Source organism: Crinia signifera, chromosome 2 (assembly GCF_055691185.1).
Source record: "Crinia signifera chromosome 2, ASM5569118v1, whole genome shotgun sequence".
NCBI lineage: Eukaryota > Metazoa > Chordata > Amphibia > Anura > Myobatrachidae > Crinia > Crinia signifera.
Window position 1 is genome coordinate 172,571,434 of NC_139218.1, and position 21,128 is coordinate 172,592,561.

Genomic DNA, 21,128 nt, shown 5'->3' on the forward strand with positions numbered 1-21,128 from the left:
TAATAATGTGTAAAAGATGCTAATGCTCTTAAAATTGGGTTACTGTAGTTATGTTCAAGTCATTTCTACAGATATTGTGTCACCATCGGTTTTTAAGTGTAACTATATCAACCAACCAAGTGAGTAGTCATTTTATTTGACAGGTTCTCTAATTTTTTCACACAAGGCGAAGAGAGATTTAAGTCTGCACTCTAATAATTTTTGACCTATCGGTGTAGGTCTAGATCACCAATCTGTTTTTGGGTTGGTGCGGGTGCTGTCCTCACAACTGTTTAAACTTGTATAGACAAAAAAGAGGAAAAGGGGTTGTGTATTCGGACGCACACCTTTTTGTATAGAGGAGTTTTTTATTTTTTGGAGTATCTTTTATTTTAAAAATTGTCCTTCTAGTTTTTCTTTTATTGTGTGAAACTAGAGGACATAAGGACTCTTAGACAATGTGAAATAAAGAAGTTAAAAATTGACATACAATTTACAACATGAATGACCATATAGTGAGACAAGGAAATTGGATAGTGAAAGAAAATAGGATTTAAAAATAGGTACAGAGCTGGGGCCGTTTGTGCAGTCTTTGTAGTTTTATCCGTATAGGATAAATGCTGGTGTATTTATTCTTTATTTGTGGCTATATTGCCTTTATTAAATATCACTGCTCTGTTTTTGGCACAGAGCCCAGCTTTTTATCTCTTCTCGGATGGCTATAGGTGTTTGCAACAGTATTAGCACAACATAATTTCACTTTGTGTCCGCTTAAATTGGACTCACAGTAGTCATGAAAGTATATTTCAGATGATCACTGTAATTGTATATGCCCTGTGTGGAGTCTCTGCCTGAACCGACAGTAGACTACACTATGTTATATGTGAAGGATAGATGCTGGTATATTTTTTATTTGTAGCTATATTGCCTTCATTAAATATTACTGCTCTGTTTTTGGCACAGAGACCATCTTTTTATCTCTTCTCAGATGGTTATAAATATTGCAACAGTATTCAACATAACATTGTTTTACTTTTTACATGTAATCATTTGTTGCTCCCTTTTGTGTGGGATATATCAGTTCTTTCTCTGCTTGATTTAAATTTGCAGTGGGTTCATGCATGTAAATTACAGATGTTTTCTGTGATCACTATAATTGTATAATCCCCGTGTAAAGTCTCTGCCTGGACCGGCAGTAAACTACACGGCGTTTTATTGTTAATTTCCTATGGGATATACAATTATTTTTCTTTTTTAAGCGGTTTCTGCCTGGACTGGCAATGACCCCTCCTTTTGGGTTTTATATTGCTGAAATCAATATGTTATTAGCAGGAGGTAGTTGTCTAGTGCTATATTTCTATTAGCCTTTGGTGGAGATCTGTTTGGTCTCTTGCGCCAAATCTCTCTCTCTATTCTTCTACAATCACTGCATATTTATGACATGATTCAATTCATTCACAATCAAACTTATTCCCCAGCTCTGCCCTTCCCTAGTGTAGTCTACTGTCGGTTCAGGCAGAGACTCCACAAAGGGCATATACAATTACAGTGATCATCTGAAATATACTTTCATGACTACTGTGAGTCCAATTTAAGCGGACACAAAGTGAAATTATGTTGTGCTAATACTGTTGCAAACACCTATAGCCATCCGGGAAGAGATAAAAAGCTGGGCTCTGTGCCAAAAACAGAGCAGTGATATTTAATAAAGGCAATATAGCCACAAATAAAGAATAAATACTCCAGCATTTATCCTATACGGATAAAACTACAAAGACTGCACAAACGGCCCCAGCTCTGTACCTATTTTTAAATCCTATTTTCTTTCACTACCCAATTTCCTTGTCTCACTATATGGTCATTCATGTGGTAAATTGTATGTAAATTTTTAACTTCTTTATTTCACATTGTCTAAGAGTCCTTGGGCCAAATGTAATAGGGTGAGAGTTTCAGAAAGTGAGAGATTTTGGGAGAGTTTTCCCATGTTTTTTAAAGCAGCAATCAATTACACTGCAAAACCAGGTTGATTTTGGCATGTTATTGATTGCTGCTTTAAAAAAACATGGGAAAACTCTCCCAAAATCTCTCACTTTCTGAAAATCTCACCCTATTACATTTAGCCCCTTATGTCCTCTAGTTTCACACAATAAAAGAAAAACTAGAAGGACAATTTTTAAAATAAAAGATACTCCAAAAAATAAAAAAACTCCTCTATACAAAAAGGTGTGCGTCCGAATACACACCTTTAATACACCTTTAGTCCGAATACACACCGAATACGTGACCGCTCCGCCTCCTCTGTCTTCCCCAACTTGTAGCACTAGGCCACAGTCCTCCTGCCTGCACCGGATGAGAGATGATGCAGCTTGTGTTTTAGTTGGATAGGGAGCGGGGTGCTCCGCTAAGTAGTAACTCCTTCCTGGCTCACTTCCCCAGCCACATAGTATAGCGCCTAAATATCTACAGCTCTCAATGTTCACAGCTATGCGGAGAAGGTAAGCGCTGGATAAGGGAGACTGTCAGTCTAAAGCCAGCAGCGTTTCTGGCAGCCCTTCACAGAGTCAGCTGACTGGTCAACTGACTGGCTCAAGGACAGTCCTTGTTCTCACTGATTGACAGCTTAAGGAGTCTCATGGGGCTCTGGAAATTTCCAGTGCCCTGCTCGTTGCTCTACAAGTCTTTAAGCCAGCATGCCAGTATACCATACATATAATATATGTACACCGTTAAATATATTCTATATACGTACATACATATACATCACTTCGATAAATATATTAACACTACAATTTCATATTTTTACGTATATATATCAAAATACATGTATAACCTAAAGTAGGGTTACATATATTAGTTGTCCAGGAGATCAAGGGAAATCATTGATGACATTGCACCATTTTCAGGTGGTCTAATGTGTTCCCAGCTTAGCATTTGGAGAGAGATAAAATGGGTGGAGTTAAAGTACCAACCAGATCCTAACTGGCCAGTACTTTATCTCTGTCTACTCTCCAAGGCTTAATAATAGGCTCCTTACCATATAGTACTAAAATAGGGGATACTATGTTACTGATATGTATTATATATTTATCTATTTACAAAGACCGCACATGTAAGCTGTGGAACCTGGTCACAGGTCAAGAGATTGGATCCCTCCGTGGTCATCCTCACAATGTGGTATCGTTGAAGCATTGTGCTAACTCTGGGTTGGTACTCACTGCATCGTCTTCTTGTGTTCGAGTTTGGGATATCCGTGAATCTGCTCGATGCGTACGAACAATAATGTGAGTTTGGTAAAATTTTGTTTCACAAAACCGCTTAACTTTAAGTGACATAGGGGCAAATGTATCAAGCCTACTAAATAGATTGCAAGTGGGAATGTCACCCATAGCAACCAACCAGCTTCTAGCTAGCATTTTTCAAGTACACTCTACAAAGTTATATGTAGAAGGTGCACTGCTCAACTCTAGAATATTTGATCTATTTGCCACAGATTATTTTGTTTTAATTTAAGACTACCTTAATAACAAAATCCTCCATGCAAGTACACTGTTATTGGTTATTTCCTTTGCCAGGTCCTCAGGTCAGGTGGTCTCAGGAGATCCATACTCAGGACTGGGACTTCGCTCTGTGAGCAGTCAGGGTGAGCTGCAAGTTAACCAAATTGCTCTGAATCCTGAGGGAACAACTGTATACGTAGCTGCTGGAAATGCAGTGAGAGCCTGGGAGTTGAGCAGGTGTGTTTGAGTTTTTATAATCTGTTGTTTGGCTGCCTACTAAAAGGGGCTACTGTTATTTTTTCTGCAAGAAAACATTGGAACTATAAAGAGCATAAGCCGAGTAGTGCAGGTATAGCCGTTTGGTGCATTTCAGGCCTCATTTAAATGGGGTTGTTCCTGTGATTCCTGATGCTATCTTTTGCCGTTCACAATTGCAATTATATGCTAATTAAGGCAAAGGCTATTAGGGATGCCCACTGCAGTCTTTATAGTTCTTGTCCAACAGTGTATAATTGCTGAAACATCAGTACCATTGTCACAATGTAGGTCATGGCACGGAGTCTGAGACTCTGTAGATGCAAAGGCTGAGCTGTTCTCCTGGGGCGCAAAGGGCTCTCCAGTAGCAAGTGAGATTTCAAAAGCTAATTTATGCATGCCCAGAAAATGCCATCTGAACTGCCCTGACACATCTGTGTTGGGCTGACCACTCCCGTTACCTCCCACAAATGCTGTCTTCCTGTCACTCACTTTGCGACTTATCCCCCATTACAAGCTGCATCGTAATTCACGCAGAGTAAAAAACTAACCACTGATTTGCCTAGAGTGGGCCTAGTTCAGTTAGGACCGCATCTACTAAACTGCTTGCATAGGCAATCCTGAAGCAAAGCAAATGCAAGAGACGGGGCATTCCACCCCTACCTGCATTTGCTATTGCAGTTTAAGACAAGCATCATGACCATCAGTCAGTGTCCCTCCGCGTCTGCAGCTTAAGTCTTATCTTTCTCTCGTGGTTATGGGACATAGGGTCAACAAGAGGAAAGTTGACATGCATCAAGTTCGAAATGTCTGAAGGTCAACATGGGATTAGGTTGACAGTCGACATGGACACTAAAAAGGTGTACCGCATCCCCTTTTGCTTGGCTTGCTGTGCTCGCCATGCTTCGGGGACGGTATCTGCACATGTTAGCTCACAAATGTAGATCTTTTAACTGTCGAACTAGCACATGTTGACCTAATGCATGTGCCAACCTAATGACCCTGTCAACCTAATCCCATGTCCACCTTCAGTGGTATGCCCAATGCATGTCGACCTTCCTCTTGTCGACCTAGTGACGGTATCCCACTCTCGCAGTGAGCCTGTCGCAGCCCAGCTAACGACGTAATAGAGACTGTGCCTCGTGGTACAGTCCTTGGCCTGGACACTCCAAAATTATGGCAAAATGCCCCTGTTTCCGAGAAAGCCAGTCGCACCATCCCTGGCTCTGTCTGTCACTCAGTCCGAGGCATTTATAGTTTTGCTTTGTGATTGCTATGCTGTTCTGCAAGTATGCATTTCCTCCACCATTGGGAACTGCGCTGTGGAGTGTATAGGCAATCGCAGCTGAAATAGTCCCAGCAGACGCTTTGGGAACTGCGCTGTGGAGCACATAGGCAACCGCATTTGAGTCAGGCCCTTCAACTTTAACTTGTATAATATGCAGCAAATTATGCTATTATCCCTGTATTCGCACCACAGACTGATGTTTGAGTTTTGCGTATATTCGCATATGCTCATGTGCAGGGTTGCTGTGCAGATGCCTTTGCATAAACATCCATTCACAGGGGAGCGTACGGGGTGAAATCATTGAATGATTTTCCTCTGTTTGCGTTTTTCCCATGTTTTGATCAACCTACTGTATATTTGCAGCGTCATGTCCGGGTAAGGGGTAGGCAGCTGCCTGGCTGCGTTCCTATAGGATCCTGAGCGTTTTCCTGGGTGCACCAGGAAAAACTGGGCATCCCCATGCAAACTTCCCCTGTCCTCCTTCATCCCCCCACCCCTGGGAGAACGCCTCGACAATGCACAGGTCACAAACACCTGCCTGAATGAGATTACGCTGGGGACCGCACAGATTAGAATCAGGCCCTTAGTTGGCTCGCTAAGCAGCAAATTTACGCTGCTTAGTGAGTCAATCTGAAATAGGCCCTTTATTTGGAATTGTACACTTTTTGCTGAATTATTATTATTACTGAGAATTTCCATGAACATCTGGGGTACAGAAATACAATCTCGGTACTTCTGTAGTTTCACGGCGCCGTGCGTCTGAGTCCCCTTGCGGGGCTCGCTTCGCTCGCCCACGCTGCGGGCTCGGTGGCTCGCTACGCTCGCCACGCTATTTAAAATCAACTCCATACCAACATGGATAGTGGGGGTATGAACTATCCATGTTGGCATGGAGTTAAGTTACTTTTTTTGACATATTTAGTTGCGAGCGTAGAACCCGGCGCCGTGCGCCGTGAAACTACAGAAGTACCACAATCTCCTTTAATTTGCAGTTCAGTATTACTACGTTATAGCCTGTGCACATTAGAATACTGATTTATGGACTTCCGTAGTGAGGTGAACAGAACTTTTATTAGTATTTGGAAGGCCTGCAAGAATAAAAATCTTTGTAATGGCTTCTTTTGAGAATTTTGACAATACAGGGTTTTTCATTATTGTAAATGTGCCTCAGTGCAGCTATTTTCTTTTCACACCTATGCAGGTTTCAACTTATCGGAAAGCTAACGGGTCACATGGCTCCTGTCATGTGTTTGACAGTCAGTAACACACCGAATGGGCGAGACCTAGTTATTACTGGATCCAAAGATCATTATGTCAAGGTCACTGATTTTTATTATTTTCATTTGATTTCTCCTCAAAGATTGTAAAATCAATTTAAATTTTTTACAATCCAGTTAAATTTTGTTAACACAGACTACTGAATTAAAATTTTAGACTGTACTATATATACAGAGAGAGAGAGAGAAGATACAGTGGGCTGGAACTCCTGTACCTGTAATGGTTATAGGACCTGTATGGAGACCCCTTAAGGTGGAACATGACACTGCACTCCAGGATTTGTTTTAGATAAGCAAAAGTTTCATGTACAATGTTTCAGGGTGAGGTAGACAGCATATACTGTATATGGGTCGACTGCAGTGGTCGACCCAATACATGTCAACCTAAATTTGGTCAACCCAATGACCCATACTCATGGTAAAATATGAATTTAAACTAAAACCTTTTGTATATGTCAACCGCATGGTGTAGAACCTATTGATGGTCAGCCTAGACACTGCTGACCTATCAACCATTATCTTTTGTATAGATTTCTAGTTTTCTTCTGTTAATCATACCTTTCTCCCTAGTTTATATTTTTCTTTTTGTCTTCAGATGTTTGAATTGCCTTCTGGGTGGGGAGGCAGCATTCTCCCCACCTATAACATGGTGCCTCCGCATTATGATGGCATCGAGTGCTTGGCTGTACAGGATAGCATTTTATGCAGTGGGTCCAGAGACAATGGCATTAAAAAATGGGATCTACCCCGACATGAGCTCATACAGGTTAGTTCTGGAGACCATTATCACATTTTGAATGTTCCCATTATCTTATATTATAAATTAAAATGTTAATAGCTGGGTGTTCCTATGTGATATCCAGATGTAGACTTAAGTTAAACTTAACTGTGCTAAAAAAAAACACCCTACAGTATGACAGCAAAGCATAATATAAAATTCCTTTCGGTACACTTTTCGGTACTTGTTTCCTAGCACGGCCACAATCGCGGGCATCGTGTGTCATTTTTAGTGGTATACGACGCGACCGACGCGATGCCCCCGATTTTCCCATTGAAATGCATTGAAAATAGTCAAAATCGCGTCGTATGCGGCTAAAAAAGCCTTAAATGGTCCAGACGCGATGCCCACAATTTCCCCATAGGAAACAATGTTAAATGGCTCAATGTACCCGCGATGCCCCTGATTTCTCATAGGGAACAATGTTAAATACCTCAATTTCACCAAATCATCATAGGGAACAATGGTAAATGGGCCAGAAAGCCCCAAAAACACCCCAGAACAGTGAAATGTCCCCCCAAAAGTACTTTACGCCACCCCATGATCAACGCGAACCCGAAGCGTGGCGAGCCACGCTTCGGGCTCGGTGGCTCGCTACGCTCGCCACACTATTCTATTCTCAACTCCACACCGACGTGGATGGTGGGGGTATGAAAAGGTCGGAGGACGCGTACCGCCGCCCCTCGCGGGCTCGCTGTGCTCGCCACGCTTCGGGTTCGCGTTGATCGTGGGGTGGCGTAAAATACTTTTGGGGGGACATTTCACTGTTCAGGGGTGTTTTGGGGGGTTTATGGCCCATTTAACATTGTTCCCTATGATGATTTGGGTAAATTGATCCATTTAACATTGTTTCCTATGGGAAATCGGGGGCATCGCGGCTAAATTGAGGCATTTAACATTGTTCCCTATGGGGAAATCGCGGGCATCGCGTCGCGACCATCGCACCCGATTTTTTAGTGCTTGCGATGGCCGCGATGCCCCCGATTTTTCCTCACGATGCCCACGATCATGATCGTTGTGGCCGTGCTAGGAAACAAGTACCCACTTTTCTGCCAGCAGTGCTGTCACTGTAGCATGATGACAATAGTATTTAGACCGGATAATAACGGTCTTGCGGTGCACTGAAAATGTGGCCAGCCACTTTGGTGTTTTAAATTTTAAATGCTATCCAAAAATAACTTTTATTTTTACTTTTTGGGGGAAAGTTGATAGCAATACTTCTTTATAGACATTTTGGACGCTTTATACACAATCCATATGCTCAGCCACTTCACCCACCAAAAGTGTTTTTATGTAGTAAAGATAGTAAACATCTCTGAAAACTTTATTAAGATCATCCACTATGGCTAAAACTTTACCTTTCTTTGGTCCATGGTTAATATCCACGTGATCTACAACACTAACTAGTCAGCCCTGGGAGGAGGTTTGAGTCAAGTGGTAAAAGCAGCATGCAACCCCAATCTCCTTCAATCCTCCATGGGATCCTTTACAATGGAATATATTCTAACAATGTAATAGGGAGGGCAACAAATATACTTGTAACCGCATTGTGCTGAATAATCATATATTCACTTGGCTGTGTGATGGACATGTCTCCCAAATTGTGTTTCAGTACAGGATAATATTTCCAACTGATAATGACTAGAGCTGGTATAGATAGTTCCACCATGGAATTCAGAATTTATTTCCAGCTGGATCTTCTGGATCATTTTTGAAATATTTGTAGGACTGTTGTGTTCTTGATCTGTTGTGTGCTTGATCCACTCTGGATGTACAGAATTAATTAAGCTTCCAATATCTGCACTTGATCACCAGTATTTGAAAAAATTCCTGGTTTAAAGACCATTCTTCCTTCATTTGAGATAATCCTTAGATATATTCCATTTGTCTGTGACATGGAACTCTGAAAGTTGCAATTTTGAAATCATTGATTTTTATCTGTTGCCCCTTGATGGTTTATGAAGGCTATCACTGTCCTTTTGTCTGAAAAGATTCTGACATGCTTCCCAACTACCGGTGATACTGTTAATTTGCCATTAATGCTGTCCATATTTCTAGTACAGTATGTATTGCTGTCATCCACACACCCTATGAGGATTTGGGTTTCTCATCTTGTTGCATTGGAGTCTATTGTAAGACTCAGAATAGTAATACTGCCCTAACAGAGACATCTCCTCTGTCTATACAGTTGGTTGTTCCCACCATATTAGGTAGGGTCCTGTTTTTTTTCTTCTTTACTTTATTTATCTTCTTATATAGATACAACACAAATTGAAGAGTAATCTGTTACAACTCTTCCTCTTACAAAATTAATAGGAAAAACAATTAAAAAATCGCATCCTTAAGTTAAGGTATGCGATGCGACCAACGCGATTTAACATTGAATGCATTGTATTCAATGTTAAATTCCTATGTAAAATCGGGTCCATTGTATGCCATTATAATGGCATACAATGCGACCGATGCGATGGACCCGGTTTTACATAGGGAACAATGTTAAATGGGCCAATGGACCCGATTTTTGATTGTATACCCACCCTGATGGGTAATTTCTATGTAAAATGCCCCCCCATCGTTAACGCCACCCCACGATGAACGCCAACCCGAAGTGTGGCGAGCGCATCGGGCGGCAGAATGCGTCCTCCGACCTTTTCAAACCCCCACTATCCACGTCGGCGTGGAGTTGATTTTATATAGTGTGGCGAGCGTAGCAAGCCCCGCAAGGGGACGTGTAATACCTGTGAAGTAATGCGCGTCCCCTCGCAGGGCTCGCTGCGCTCGCCACGCTTCGGGCTCGGTGGCTCGCTGCGCTCGCCACACTATATAAAGTCAACTCCACGCCAGCGTGGATGGTGGGGGTATGAAAAGGTCAGAGGACGCATACCACCGCCCCTCGAGGGCTCGCTGCGCTCGCAACGCTTCGGGTTGGCGTTCATCGTGGGGTGGCGTTAACAATGGGGGGCATTTGACCCATCAGGGTGGGGATACAATGAAAATTGGGGTCTGGGGGGCATTTAACATTGGGGCCAATGTAAAATCGGGTCTCGGACCATTTTACATTGGTTCCAATGTAAAAAATCGCATGCGATTTGGTTGCATGCAATGCGATCGACGCAATTTTTTAGCACCCGATGGATACAATTTTTATCGCTGGCGCCGTGCTAGGAAACAAGTACCGAAAAAACTCCATTCATACTTCTTTAATCTTCTTATCAATATCTTTAAGAGGAAGAGTCAATATAATCAAGTATATTTTTAACCATAGGACTGGTCTATTATAAATAATACCTCTTTTGTTTATATCACCCCAGGAAAGGTTCCGTTACCCCATGACCTACCAATTCTAATATTTCTAAGCACAGCCCACTGCTGCCAGTTTTTAACCAATTTTTCTAATATAGCTTCCACTCTCCATTTTTTATAACAGTAATTTATTTTATGAATAGTCATTGAAATGCTTGGGACCTGCTCCTGCTTCCATAACTGCAATATAAGTTTTATATGCCATTAATATTTGTAGAATAATATATTGCTGTAATATTTACAGTTCCACCTGATAGAAGTGGAGCAGTATCAGCTGGGGGGAAAGCATCAATCTGATTCCACATACCTGGTATACCAGTAATTCCACTTCTTCCCAAAAGGACCTTAGTTTTCTACAGGACCAAAACATATGTATCGTATCACCAACTACAGTAATTATAGCAAATTGGAAACAGCACTAGAAGTGCTGCATACGATACTAATATAAGCTGACACAAATAATTAACATAATTAATTTCTATTTAATCCATATCAAAGCAAGATAAATAAACATCAGGGTAAGGAGCCATAAAATAAGAAATTACAAAAAATCCTTTCAATAGAACTCAGCTAATAAGCTGCACATAAAAATTAATTCTAAAACATAAGTGTTTAAAAACAAATGCTTGGCATATACCTATCACATTCAAACAACTGTGGAATTATAATTAATGTGAACAATCCCACTAATGCAATAATCCAGATGTAATTGATCCTTCTGGGCTATTTGTCTGACTGGTAGGCTTTTCACTTCTAGGAAACCATCTGTGATAGGCTGGCCCAGTAAAACAATAATAATTCACTTAAAAGTACCCCAATAATAATTCACTTAAAATGGGTTTAGTCTTATTTGGTTAGTGAAAGTAAATTTGCAGGCTTAGAAGAACCTGAACGGTGTTAGTTCACTTTTGTTAGTGTCACCCAGCTGTATATATTTACCGCTCCCGGGAGTGCTTTAAGTCCTCCAAATGTGAGATATGGGCCATGAAGTTATTAATAGGTCCAGAGAATTGGAATCCACCTCCACCCCTCGGGTTCAACTTGTCACCAATCTCCCGTGGAGTGAGAGGGTCAGGTGAACTTACAGCGGCTGGCCGTCGTGCAGATGGTTACTGCTGAATAGAGATCTAACACGTTTCCCCACCTGCGTGACTCGGTGGTTTTCTCAAAGATCAAGTGGGCTAAAGTACTTCCCTACATCTCCAACATATATCAGTCAAGTCTGGCCAGGCTCTACATATCTTAGCCGGGGTCCAATACATACAGTGTGATGATAAATTCTAATACACTGTGGAGGTTATTCTGATCGGTGCGGCCAAACGTGCGTACGTTCACTATTAACGTACGCTAGCCGTACGCGGCCGTTGGGGTTAAGTCCACCCACAAATCAGCCGCTTACGTACGGGCAGTAACAACGTAGAAGGGGAGTGGCGTACAACTGAGCGTATGGCAACGTACGCGGCCGGCCCAGCCCTTACACTCCGACAACTGGCGTACAACTGAGCGTACGGCAACGTACGCGGACGTCTTTCGTCCGTCATCCCACCGACTTCTTGCGGAGATCTGAGCGTACGGCAGCTTGCACGGACGGCTCCCTATTGTTTTCAATGGAAAACTCAGCTTATGTCACCGCTCGTGAGAGTGAGCGTACGTCCGTGTACGCTGGCATACCCTTCACATATATGGACCTGCAAATCTTGCCTTTCAACTACAATTCTGACAATTGATTAATTAATCTATTTGTTATTCAATTATTGTTTTCTATTAACTCAATTGTCTACCTTAATAAAGACCCTAATAAAACTACATTTTAACCCTCATTACATGTATATTTGTTATGTTCTAATGTGGCATTTTAATCACTATCTATGTGTCCCCATATTGCTGTTACTTTTAAATCAAGTTATGTTGGTGTTTCTGTATATGTACCAAATTATGTCCATAATTAGTTTGTCCAAAATGTGTAACATGTATACCTACCCTGATGTTATGTGTGATGTTTTAATCGAACAACATTAAACATTCATGCATTTTCACTATGTGTTATTTTACTCAAAAACACACACATTCACACATCAATCATTACCCCTCACCTCAAATGACAAATATAAATTACATTACACATCTGTATGTACCTACCCTTACAAGCCCTCTAACATATTTATTATTAAAAACACAGGCAATTTAGAACACAATAGAAACTTTTATTTCTAACAAAAACAATAAGGGGGGGGGGGGATAAAAATAAATTAAATGCGGACCTCCAGTAGGCCAAAAAGTATTTGGAGATACAGGAGAGTCAGGACGATCTCCCGCATCAGGGCTGCCACCTCCTCCTGCTGCTGTTCAGTGTCTGTAATGAAGGGATAAAACAAAAAATTTATATATAACATACACAAATGTTTGTTGTATTTGTACATAATAAAAAGTTCAGAGTTATGTGTGAAGGCCACATACATTTTGAAACTACATTGAAGATGGGTCTGCTGTAAACACAGTACTAAAAAATAATACAGATGGCGCCGGGCTCATCTTTCCAGGGGATGGCGATGGCGACGCCATTCGCCATTCCCTGCTCCGGCGCCATCTGTGTGTCGGAAGGGGACGCGCGCGCACGAGGTGCGCGCGCGTCCCCTTCCGACGGTGCTGCCGTCCCCTTCCGACGGGCGCCCGGTGCCCACACCGGGCGCCCGCACCCCCCCACAGCCGCCTCGGGTCCCCCCAGCCCCCCTCGAGCGGGAGGCGGACAGTATTGTGTCCGCCTCGCCCGCCGGCCGCCCGGATACTGAGACGCACGTGCGTGGGGGACGCACGCGCGTCTCAGTCAGATGGCGCGCCGTGTTGCTGGCGGATCGCCAGCGGCATGCTGCTGGCGATTCGCCAGCAAGCATAAGGCTTGCCCCATCTGTATGTTAACACACACATACTGTACATAGTAAATAACATTAATTAAATTACTCCTTCTTGAATGTATGTATGCTGAGACCCAATTGGTAGTTTGGTTTTGGGGGACTGTCCTCTAACCTCACAATTAGGCTGTGCTATTTAAGGGTTATGACATTGTTGTGGCTTAAGCACTCCTTACTATTTTAAATTTAGGACATTGCTGTACAAATTATAGGCCTACAGCTATGTTTGTAAAGCATGCATCCGCATGGCCTCACACACTATTAACAAAACAATCTCTACATTTATGTTGCACATCATGCTGGGAACTGGAGTTACCCAACACCTGGAGCCACATTACTACCACACCACTAATGTCGGATATCTCATTGGATGTACTGTTATGTCAATTATTCAAGGGGTGAGGCATGGCCACACTCAAAAAAACCACCAAGGGGACCCTTGTTCCTGGAGAAGGACAGGACACACCTCATGGTCGCCCTGCAGTGATATGTTGCAACTAATGTTGATGTTGGATACACATATGTGGTTGTTGTGATTGTTTATGTGTAGAAATGTGTAGGTAAACATTAGACACATTATTTACTTACGGCTACTTGAGCCATCCTGGTCGCCGCTGGTTGGCTGTGCGGTGGTTGGGGGGGTCAGGAGCAAGGGGGATGGGATGGGAATTTGGATAGAGGTAGTGGGTGTGAGTGGGGATTGGAGAGGTTTGGGGGTGGGTGGTGGAGAGGTGTAGGGGGGTTGGAAATGGGGTGGGGAGGGGGTGGGGGTAGGGGTGTGGGTGTGGGTGGGGGTTGGGGAGGGGGTGGGGGTGGGGGTTGGGGAGGGAGTGGGGGTGGGGGTTGGGGAGGGGGTGGGGGAAGGGGATGGGGAAATTGTGTGGGCCCCAGCTTGAGCCATTGTCTCGGCCTCCTCTTCCTCCTCCTCCTCTTCCTCCTCCTCTTCTTCCTCCTCCTCTTCCTCCTTCTCCTCTTCCTCCTCCTCTTCTTCCTCCTCCTCCTCTTCCTCCTCCTCTTCCTCCTCCTCCTCCTCTTCCTCCTCCTCTTCCTCCTCCTCGTCTGGCTGCTCCAGGGCTGCCTGCTCCTGGGCTGCCTGGTCCCGGGCTTCCATGCGTGCCCTTGCCCGTGCTGAAATGTTCATGTTGATGACATCGAAATCGAAGATTGGGTTGCATAAAAAAGGGGGAAAGAAAAATTCACATTAGTCATGCTCATAACCTTCCAAATTATCATTGCTGTTATATTTCAGACATTTATCATGCAAACTAATTGATATGCTACACCCAAAAACTGAGCCACTACTTAAACCCCCCCTATACACCCCCTATACACCCCATATACACCCCCTATACACCCCCTATACACCCCCTATACACCCCCTATACACCCCATATACACCCCCTATACACCCCCTATACACCCCCTATACACCCATATACACCCCCTATACACCCCCTATACACCCCCTATACACCCCCTATACACCCCCTATACACCCATATACACCCCATATACACCCCCTATACACCCATATACACCCCATATACACCCCCTATACACCCCCTATACACCCATATACACCCCCTATACACCCCATATACACCCCATATACACCCCCTATACACCCCCTATACACCCCCTATACACCCATATACACCCCCTATACACCCCATATACACCCCATATACACCCCATATACACCCCATATACACCCACATACTCAGGAACATATTTATAAAAAGTACAGAAAACATTTGCAAAAAAACGCAGACATACTAGTAATAAAAACTTACATCGGGCAATATGGCGGCGAAGTGTGCAGAGCAAAACTGGCTGCCGCCGGCGCAGGTCAGACCAGCGCCGCTCCACTTGCCCCAGGCTTCTGCGGATGCCGGTCGTGGAGTAGATTAGGCGGCGGGCAGCAGTATACGCCCGCCGCTTGTCCATATTGCTCACATATGGGCCCCTGGGCCCCAGGTGACGGTCCATGACCTCAACCAAGGCCAACAACTCCTGGGTCGAAAACGGCCTAGCCCTGGTTGAAGTCATAGTGCCAATGGCGCAGTTAATAATTGCAGGTACATATATCACTTTTGGTGCTTGCTGATTGGTGTAAAAAATTGTTTGTTTGGTATTAACTTTATTAATCCTTCTTACATTAACAAACTGGATGCGAATAGAAACTTACGCGGACCGTTCCGATATACACAGACCAAAACCAACAGCATGCATTCAATGTATAGAGAGGAACTGTATATACAGTGTGCGAAAAATAATACACGCAAGCGTCTACTTACAAATATGCTGCTTAATGGGGGGCACAATACACCGTTTTCCATGGAGAGACGTACTGTATATACAGTGTGTGGAAAATAATACACGCAAGCGTCTACTTATAAATACGCTGCTTAAAGGGTCACAATGCAACATGTTGGTGTATGACAATTTCAGACTCATTACATATGTAAGGAAAGCATTATAACGTGATGTTTTGAAATGTGACTCACAAAGCATACACGAACTCCAACAGATACCAGCTGACAACACTCATCATTGGAATGACAGGTGCACACATTTCACGATGCAGAACACAATGCTCCACAACCTGTGTATGTGCATATACAGGTGATTGATCAGGTGCGTGGAGACCTGCGTAATTTAAGCGGCAATTATCGGCGGGAAATATCGGCGTAAATTAGCAAGTCCATTGCGGGAAAAAATATACGCCCCCTTGTTCATGGCGGGAGATTAACATATAAATATTCAGTCAGATGCAGCCCAGAATTGCTGCAAACATGTCTAACTCAGACGATTCCGCAGCTGAGGACGCTCTGCAGAGAGCACAAGCAGAATCCCTGCTTGAAGCGTTACAGAAGAGGGAACAGGAGCGGAGAAGGAGGGCTCAAGAGAGAGGTAGCCTGCCAGACCAAGCGGGCCCCTCACTAACAGGCCCTGTTCAACCTCCACCAGCTCCACAAGGGCCAAGCAACCAGCCAGAACAAGAGGTTGCATCTCTCCAAACAGGTGTGACCCAGCAGGTGCATGGTGAGAGAACTGGGGCCACCAGAAAACAGGCTGCAACATCGAGGGTGAGGACTGAGCAGGATGCCACCACCAGAAAGAGAAACCCTGCATTTGTAGAGGCAGAATTAAGAATCTTAGTGCCCAGGGCACGCGAATGGATAGAATTGGCAACCAGGAAGCCGGGTGCCAGTGCAAGGAGAAAGCTTTGGGACAAGATCACAGAGGAAGTGAACCAGGTGTCACCAGTGGTCAGAGATTGGCTAGCGGTGAAGAAAAGGTTAGTGTGTTTGTCAGGGCTATTTTTCAGCAGGCTCCAGCAGGAACTGAGGCCCTTATTCTAGTTCACTCAGACAAAATATTTCTTAGATGGACAAAACCATGTGCATTGCAGGTGAGGCAGGTGTTACTTGTGCAGAGATAATCAGATTTGGGTGGGGTTTTACACCTGCCTCACCTGCAGTGCACATGGTTTTGACCATCTAAGAAATATGTGGTCAGAAAGAGTGACCTAGAATAAGGGCCTCAGTTGCTGCTGGAGCCTGCTGAAAAATAGCCCTGGTGTTTGTCCCCCTGATAATGTCATATGTGTGTACATATGTTACATGTATGTTTTGAGAATAATAGAAAGGTGTGTTTGTAGATAGTGCTACACTTCAATGTCACATGTGAACACAACCATGTCTAATAACCCACATTGATATATGAAACATGCACCATTGGTGTGATGTGAGGTTATGGGCACAGTTCTGCTCATGTGAAGTATGTGATGGGACAAGAGAAAGTGTGTTTTTGAAAGAGTTGTTGTAACATGTTCCATATGATGCTACTGAAACAAGAATGAGCAAACTGTGCACATGTAGCTGGTGAGAAACTACACATCCCAGTATGCCATCCCATAGTTAAATTACTACATAATAACCACATTGTCAAGCTATGGTGGAATGTGTAGTTTCACAACAGGTGGAGGTGCATAATTTGGCCATGGATGATGTCATTTCTGCATAGTGATGTATGTATGTGCATTTAGTGGCCTAATGAATGTGATGAGACACTGAAATGCCTCCTAATGGAGACATGAATGTGTGTGTGGGACACATATGGCTAAAAAACATAAGATCACCCACACTAGGAAATGTCACGTAGCTAGGGGTACCACCTAGTCCCTTTAATTCCGGACACATATTAATTACACAGGTTCTGTGGCTGGCTGACTTCAAGACTCCACTTCACCTAATTTTAAACTGCCACAGAACCTGTGTAAGTAACATGTGTCCGGAATTAAAGGGACTAGGTGGTAACCCTACACGTAGCACAGTGGTGCACATATCTCATGGTGATATTTGTATTTTTAAACTTGTAGGTGGACTGACTTCAAAACGGCAATGAAGAGGAAGATGACTGACCGGTACAACCACAGCATGTCCACCGGGAGAGGTCCTATGCCCGATCATTTGGAGTATACCCCCCTGGAGCAGGACGCCTTGGACGTCATTGATGTGGGCGAGGTCAGGGGGATCTCCAATATGGACAGTGAGCTCCCGGCGGAGGTCTTTGATGCTGCTTTTGATGGTAAGTCACAGTAATGCATTGTATTTTGAAAGAGATTTTTTAGTGCGTATGTGATGGTGACATTTTTTTCAATTATTATCCTAGCAGAAGCAGAAACCCAGGATGTACCGGCAGCATCTTCCTCTGCAGAGCCACAGGTGGAGCGAGTGGTCCAGCCTCCACCAAGAAGACACCCCCAGCCCCAGCCACAGGAGACATGGGATGAGAGCATGATGGTGATGCTGGAGAGGATCGAGCAGCAAGGGGTGGATGCTGCGATCCGTCAACAGCAGGTGGCGGAATTTCTGGCGGAGTGGAAGGCCACAAACAGGCTGCAGTGTGAGGCCTTGAACCGCATTAATGACACTCTGGCGGCTGGCATGCTAAGCATTGGCCAACACCTCAGCCGCCAGAATGAACTTCTTGCGGAGCAGCTGACCACCGCCAGGTCCCTAAGGGACAATCCCCCATCTGCTGGCCCACCCCAAGCTGCTCCCCAACCTTCCACCTCTGCTGACCCTCCTGTGTCCACTAGGGGAAGACGCCGCAAGCCAGCTGACCCAAAGGCCCCTGTCCCCAAGGCCCCATCTAAAAGGGGGAAAAAAGGGCCCAAATAATGAGACCTGGTTCACTTCCTCTGTGGTTGGACCCCAAATGTTTAAATTGCACTGGACATCCACTTCCTGAGTTGGCCATCTATCCATTTGCGTGCCATGGGCATTAAAGTTCTTATTTTGACCTCTACAAATGCAGGATAAATTTTTGGTGGTGTGTATCTTGCTTAGTATTCACCCTGGTTGTTGCAGTATGTATTCTGGTGTCCCCATTTCTTTCACCATTGCATTTGCAGGGTAACACATGTTTGGAGATATGCAACCTCTTGTTCTGGCTGTTTTTTATTTTTGTGTCTATTTGATTTGTTTATTTGATTTCTGACATTAAAGTGTTCACACTTTAAGCTGTGATGCTGAACAGCAAATAAATTTCTTTTACCAATTAAATCAAAATTGTTGTATGTGTAATTTCTTGTGTGAAACAAATACTAGATTTATGTGTACTTACTGACCAGGGTATTTTTGAACATTTGTTGAAGTGTGGTCGAAGTTTCCCATGTGTAACCCTCTCCATAGCCATTCCCATGTTCCTATCCAACTTTTCCCTGCTAATTAGTTTGTGTCAGCACATGTGCAGAGCAACTTAATAGGTGAGAAAGCAGTTTGTGTGCAGGTGAGGTAGCTCCTACAGTAGTAGGTAAAAGCAGGTCCAGAACAATGCTTTCCTCATGGAGTGGGTGAGGCAGACAAACAAGGGTGAAAAGGTAAATTTGTGTAGGAATGCATATGTGTCCTCCCTAAAAAAAGATGTGTGAATGGGCCAAACATGATAAAATTGCTTGTGAACAAACATGTATAAGTTTTTACATATATATGATTTGACAGTATCATGAGCAGATGTAGGAATCCTTTGTTAGAGAGATGTGAGTGCAATAATGTTATTGGTGGCATCTTACATCCAGAGTGTAGTCAAATCCAATTCATAGCAGATGAGATAGTGGTAGAGTTCTGTATTTTGGGTACTATACAAAGATTGTGTGCAAAATAGTGGTCATGGGCTTCAAACATTGCTGAAACATCCTTTGTAGGTGTTAGATGTGGTTTATGTTATTGTATCCTAAATACAAAACCTATGTTTGTATTAGAGTGAACACGTTGACACATGTCGACTTGTGTAGATTGAGTGTGCTACTGTGTAAAGTCTATGAAAGCACGTAGTGAATGTGTCTAACTGTTTAGCAAATAGCTACCTTAGCATATATAAGCAGGTCTTCAAAAGATTCTTACCTTAAATTAAACAAACCTTTAAATGTCGAGAAGTATAGAAAGATAAGCTTCCAATGTGTTTGAGTGCTGTGTGTGGCTTGCAGGTAGTGAAATCATGGTTTGGACTTAATAGACTGCAGCATTGCTTATTACATTCAGGTGTATGTGTTTGAGTAGGAATCAGCGTTAATTAGCAAACTCAGGCGCACGCTGGCATGCGGTATCTGTAGGGGTGGTTTGAGCTGGCGGTTGGCGGCCGCCTGTTTTGTGTCCGAAATGAACGGTGCCTTAGTCGATCGTGCGGTAGTAGCACCGCTCATTTTTGGTGCACACCCCCGTGTACGCCCATATTTACGCCCATTTTCCCTCATTATTTCGGCCGCTCCCCTCAACACGCCCCTATGCCGCCCCCAATACCGTACACTCGCGTACAGGTTTTTTCGCACGTAGAGACCCGTCCGTAAGCGTTGGTGAGTGGTCGCGCCTGCGCATTGGCGAATGTACGCATGCGCAGATCATAAAAAATCCCGGGACGTACGCGTACGGCCCGGCCGCTCCAACCAGAATAAGGCCCTATATCTCTCAATACATGTACAAAATGTAAGCGTTTTGTACAATGTCCCAAACACTTGTGCGCACTTTGTACTTTCCATGGAGAAACCTAGATCCTCCCATTTTTTTTGCCATTAAGTCTTCTCCAAAATTTGTATATCTCAAATTTCTTTATAAAATATTGAAATTCCTTTTTTTTTCCCCTATGATTTTAAGATGTTTAAAGATCTTTTCTGGAATACTGTGCACCACTGTAGGGTTTTTAGGAAAATAACCTATCCAGTGTTAAGGTCTTTAGGAAAAGAACCTATCCAGTGCCTAACTTGGATGTATTTATAAAATTATTTGACATCAACCTCTCTCTTAATTACGTAAAGGTTATAAGTTCTTCATCTACTGTATATACAAGTCCTTTAAAATTTGAATACTCTTCTGCAGCCAGATTTCTAGTCACGAGATACAAGTACAAAATCACCCCTTCAAAAAAATCCCAATGTTTTAATCCACCTATCCCATGCTTTGAGCGATGCATAAATATATGCTTATTCAATCCCACCATTTATATATTCTTCCAATTTCGCAGCTGGGTTAAGTTTATCTATAGGCAACCAATTTCATTTTTGGTCAATCAAACTGGCCCATTGATATAGCTCCAAATCCGGAAATTCCAGCCCTCCCTGCTTTTTTTACATACAGTAGCCATGTAATTTCTTGCAAATTTAGGTCTCATATTTCCCCAAATGTATCTATTCATTAATTTATTAAATATATATATCCAAAATTTGGGTAACATTCTAGGGATTGCTCTAAACAGGTAGAGTATTTTTGGCAAACAAAAGAAAAATGTTAAACATTGCAATCCAACCATGACACTACACAATTCATCCAGTCATCAGCA

The 21,128-nt window shown here is 43.3% G+C and overlaps 1 protein-coding gene across 6 annotated transcripts in view; it reads left to right on the forward strand.

Annotated features, from left to right (window-relative positions):
- KIF21B (kinesin family member 21B) overlaps positions 1 to 21,128 on the forward strand; it is a 714,596-nt gene that overhangs the window by 657,061 nt on the left and 36,407 nt on the right. For all 6 annotated transcript variants that reach the window (XM_083173198.1, XM_083173196.1, XM_083173200.1 and 3 more), the window contains 4 exons: positions 3,080 to 3,260; positions 3,552 to 3,713; positions 6,221 to 6,338; positions 6,892 to 7,062. In XM_083173198.1, coding sequence (XP_083029324.1) covers positions 3,080 to 3,260; positions 3,552 to 3,713; positions 6,221 to 6,338; positions 6,892 to 7,062 — 632 coding nt within the window. The remainder of the gene's footprint in view (positions 1 to 3,079; positions 3,261 to 3,551; positions 3,714 to 6,220; positions 6,339 to 6,891; positions 7,063 to 21,128) is intronic.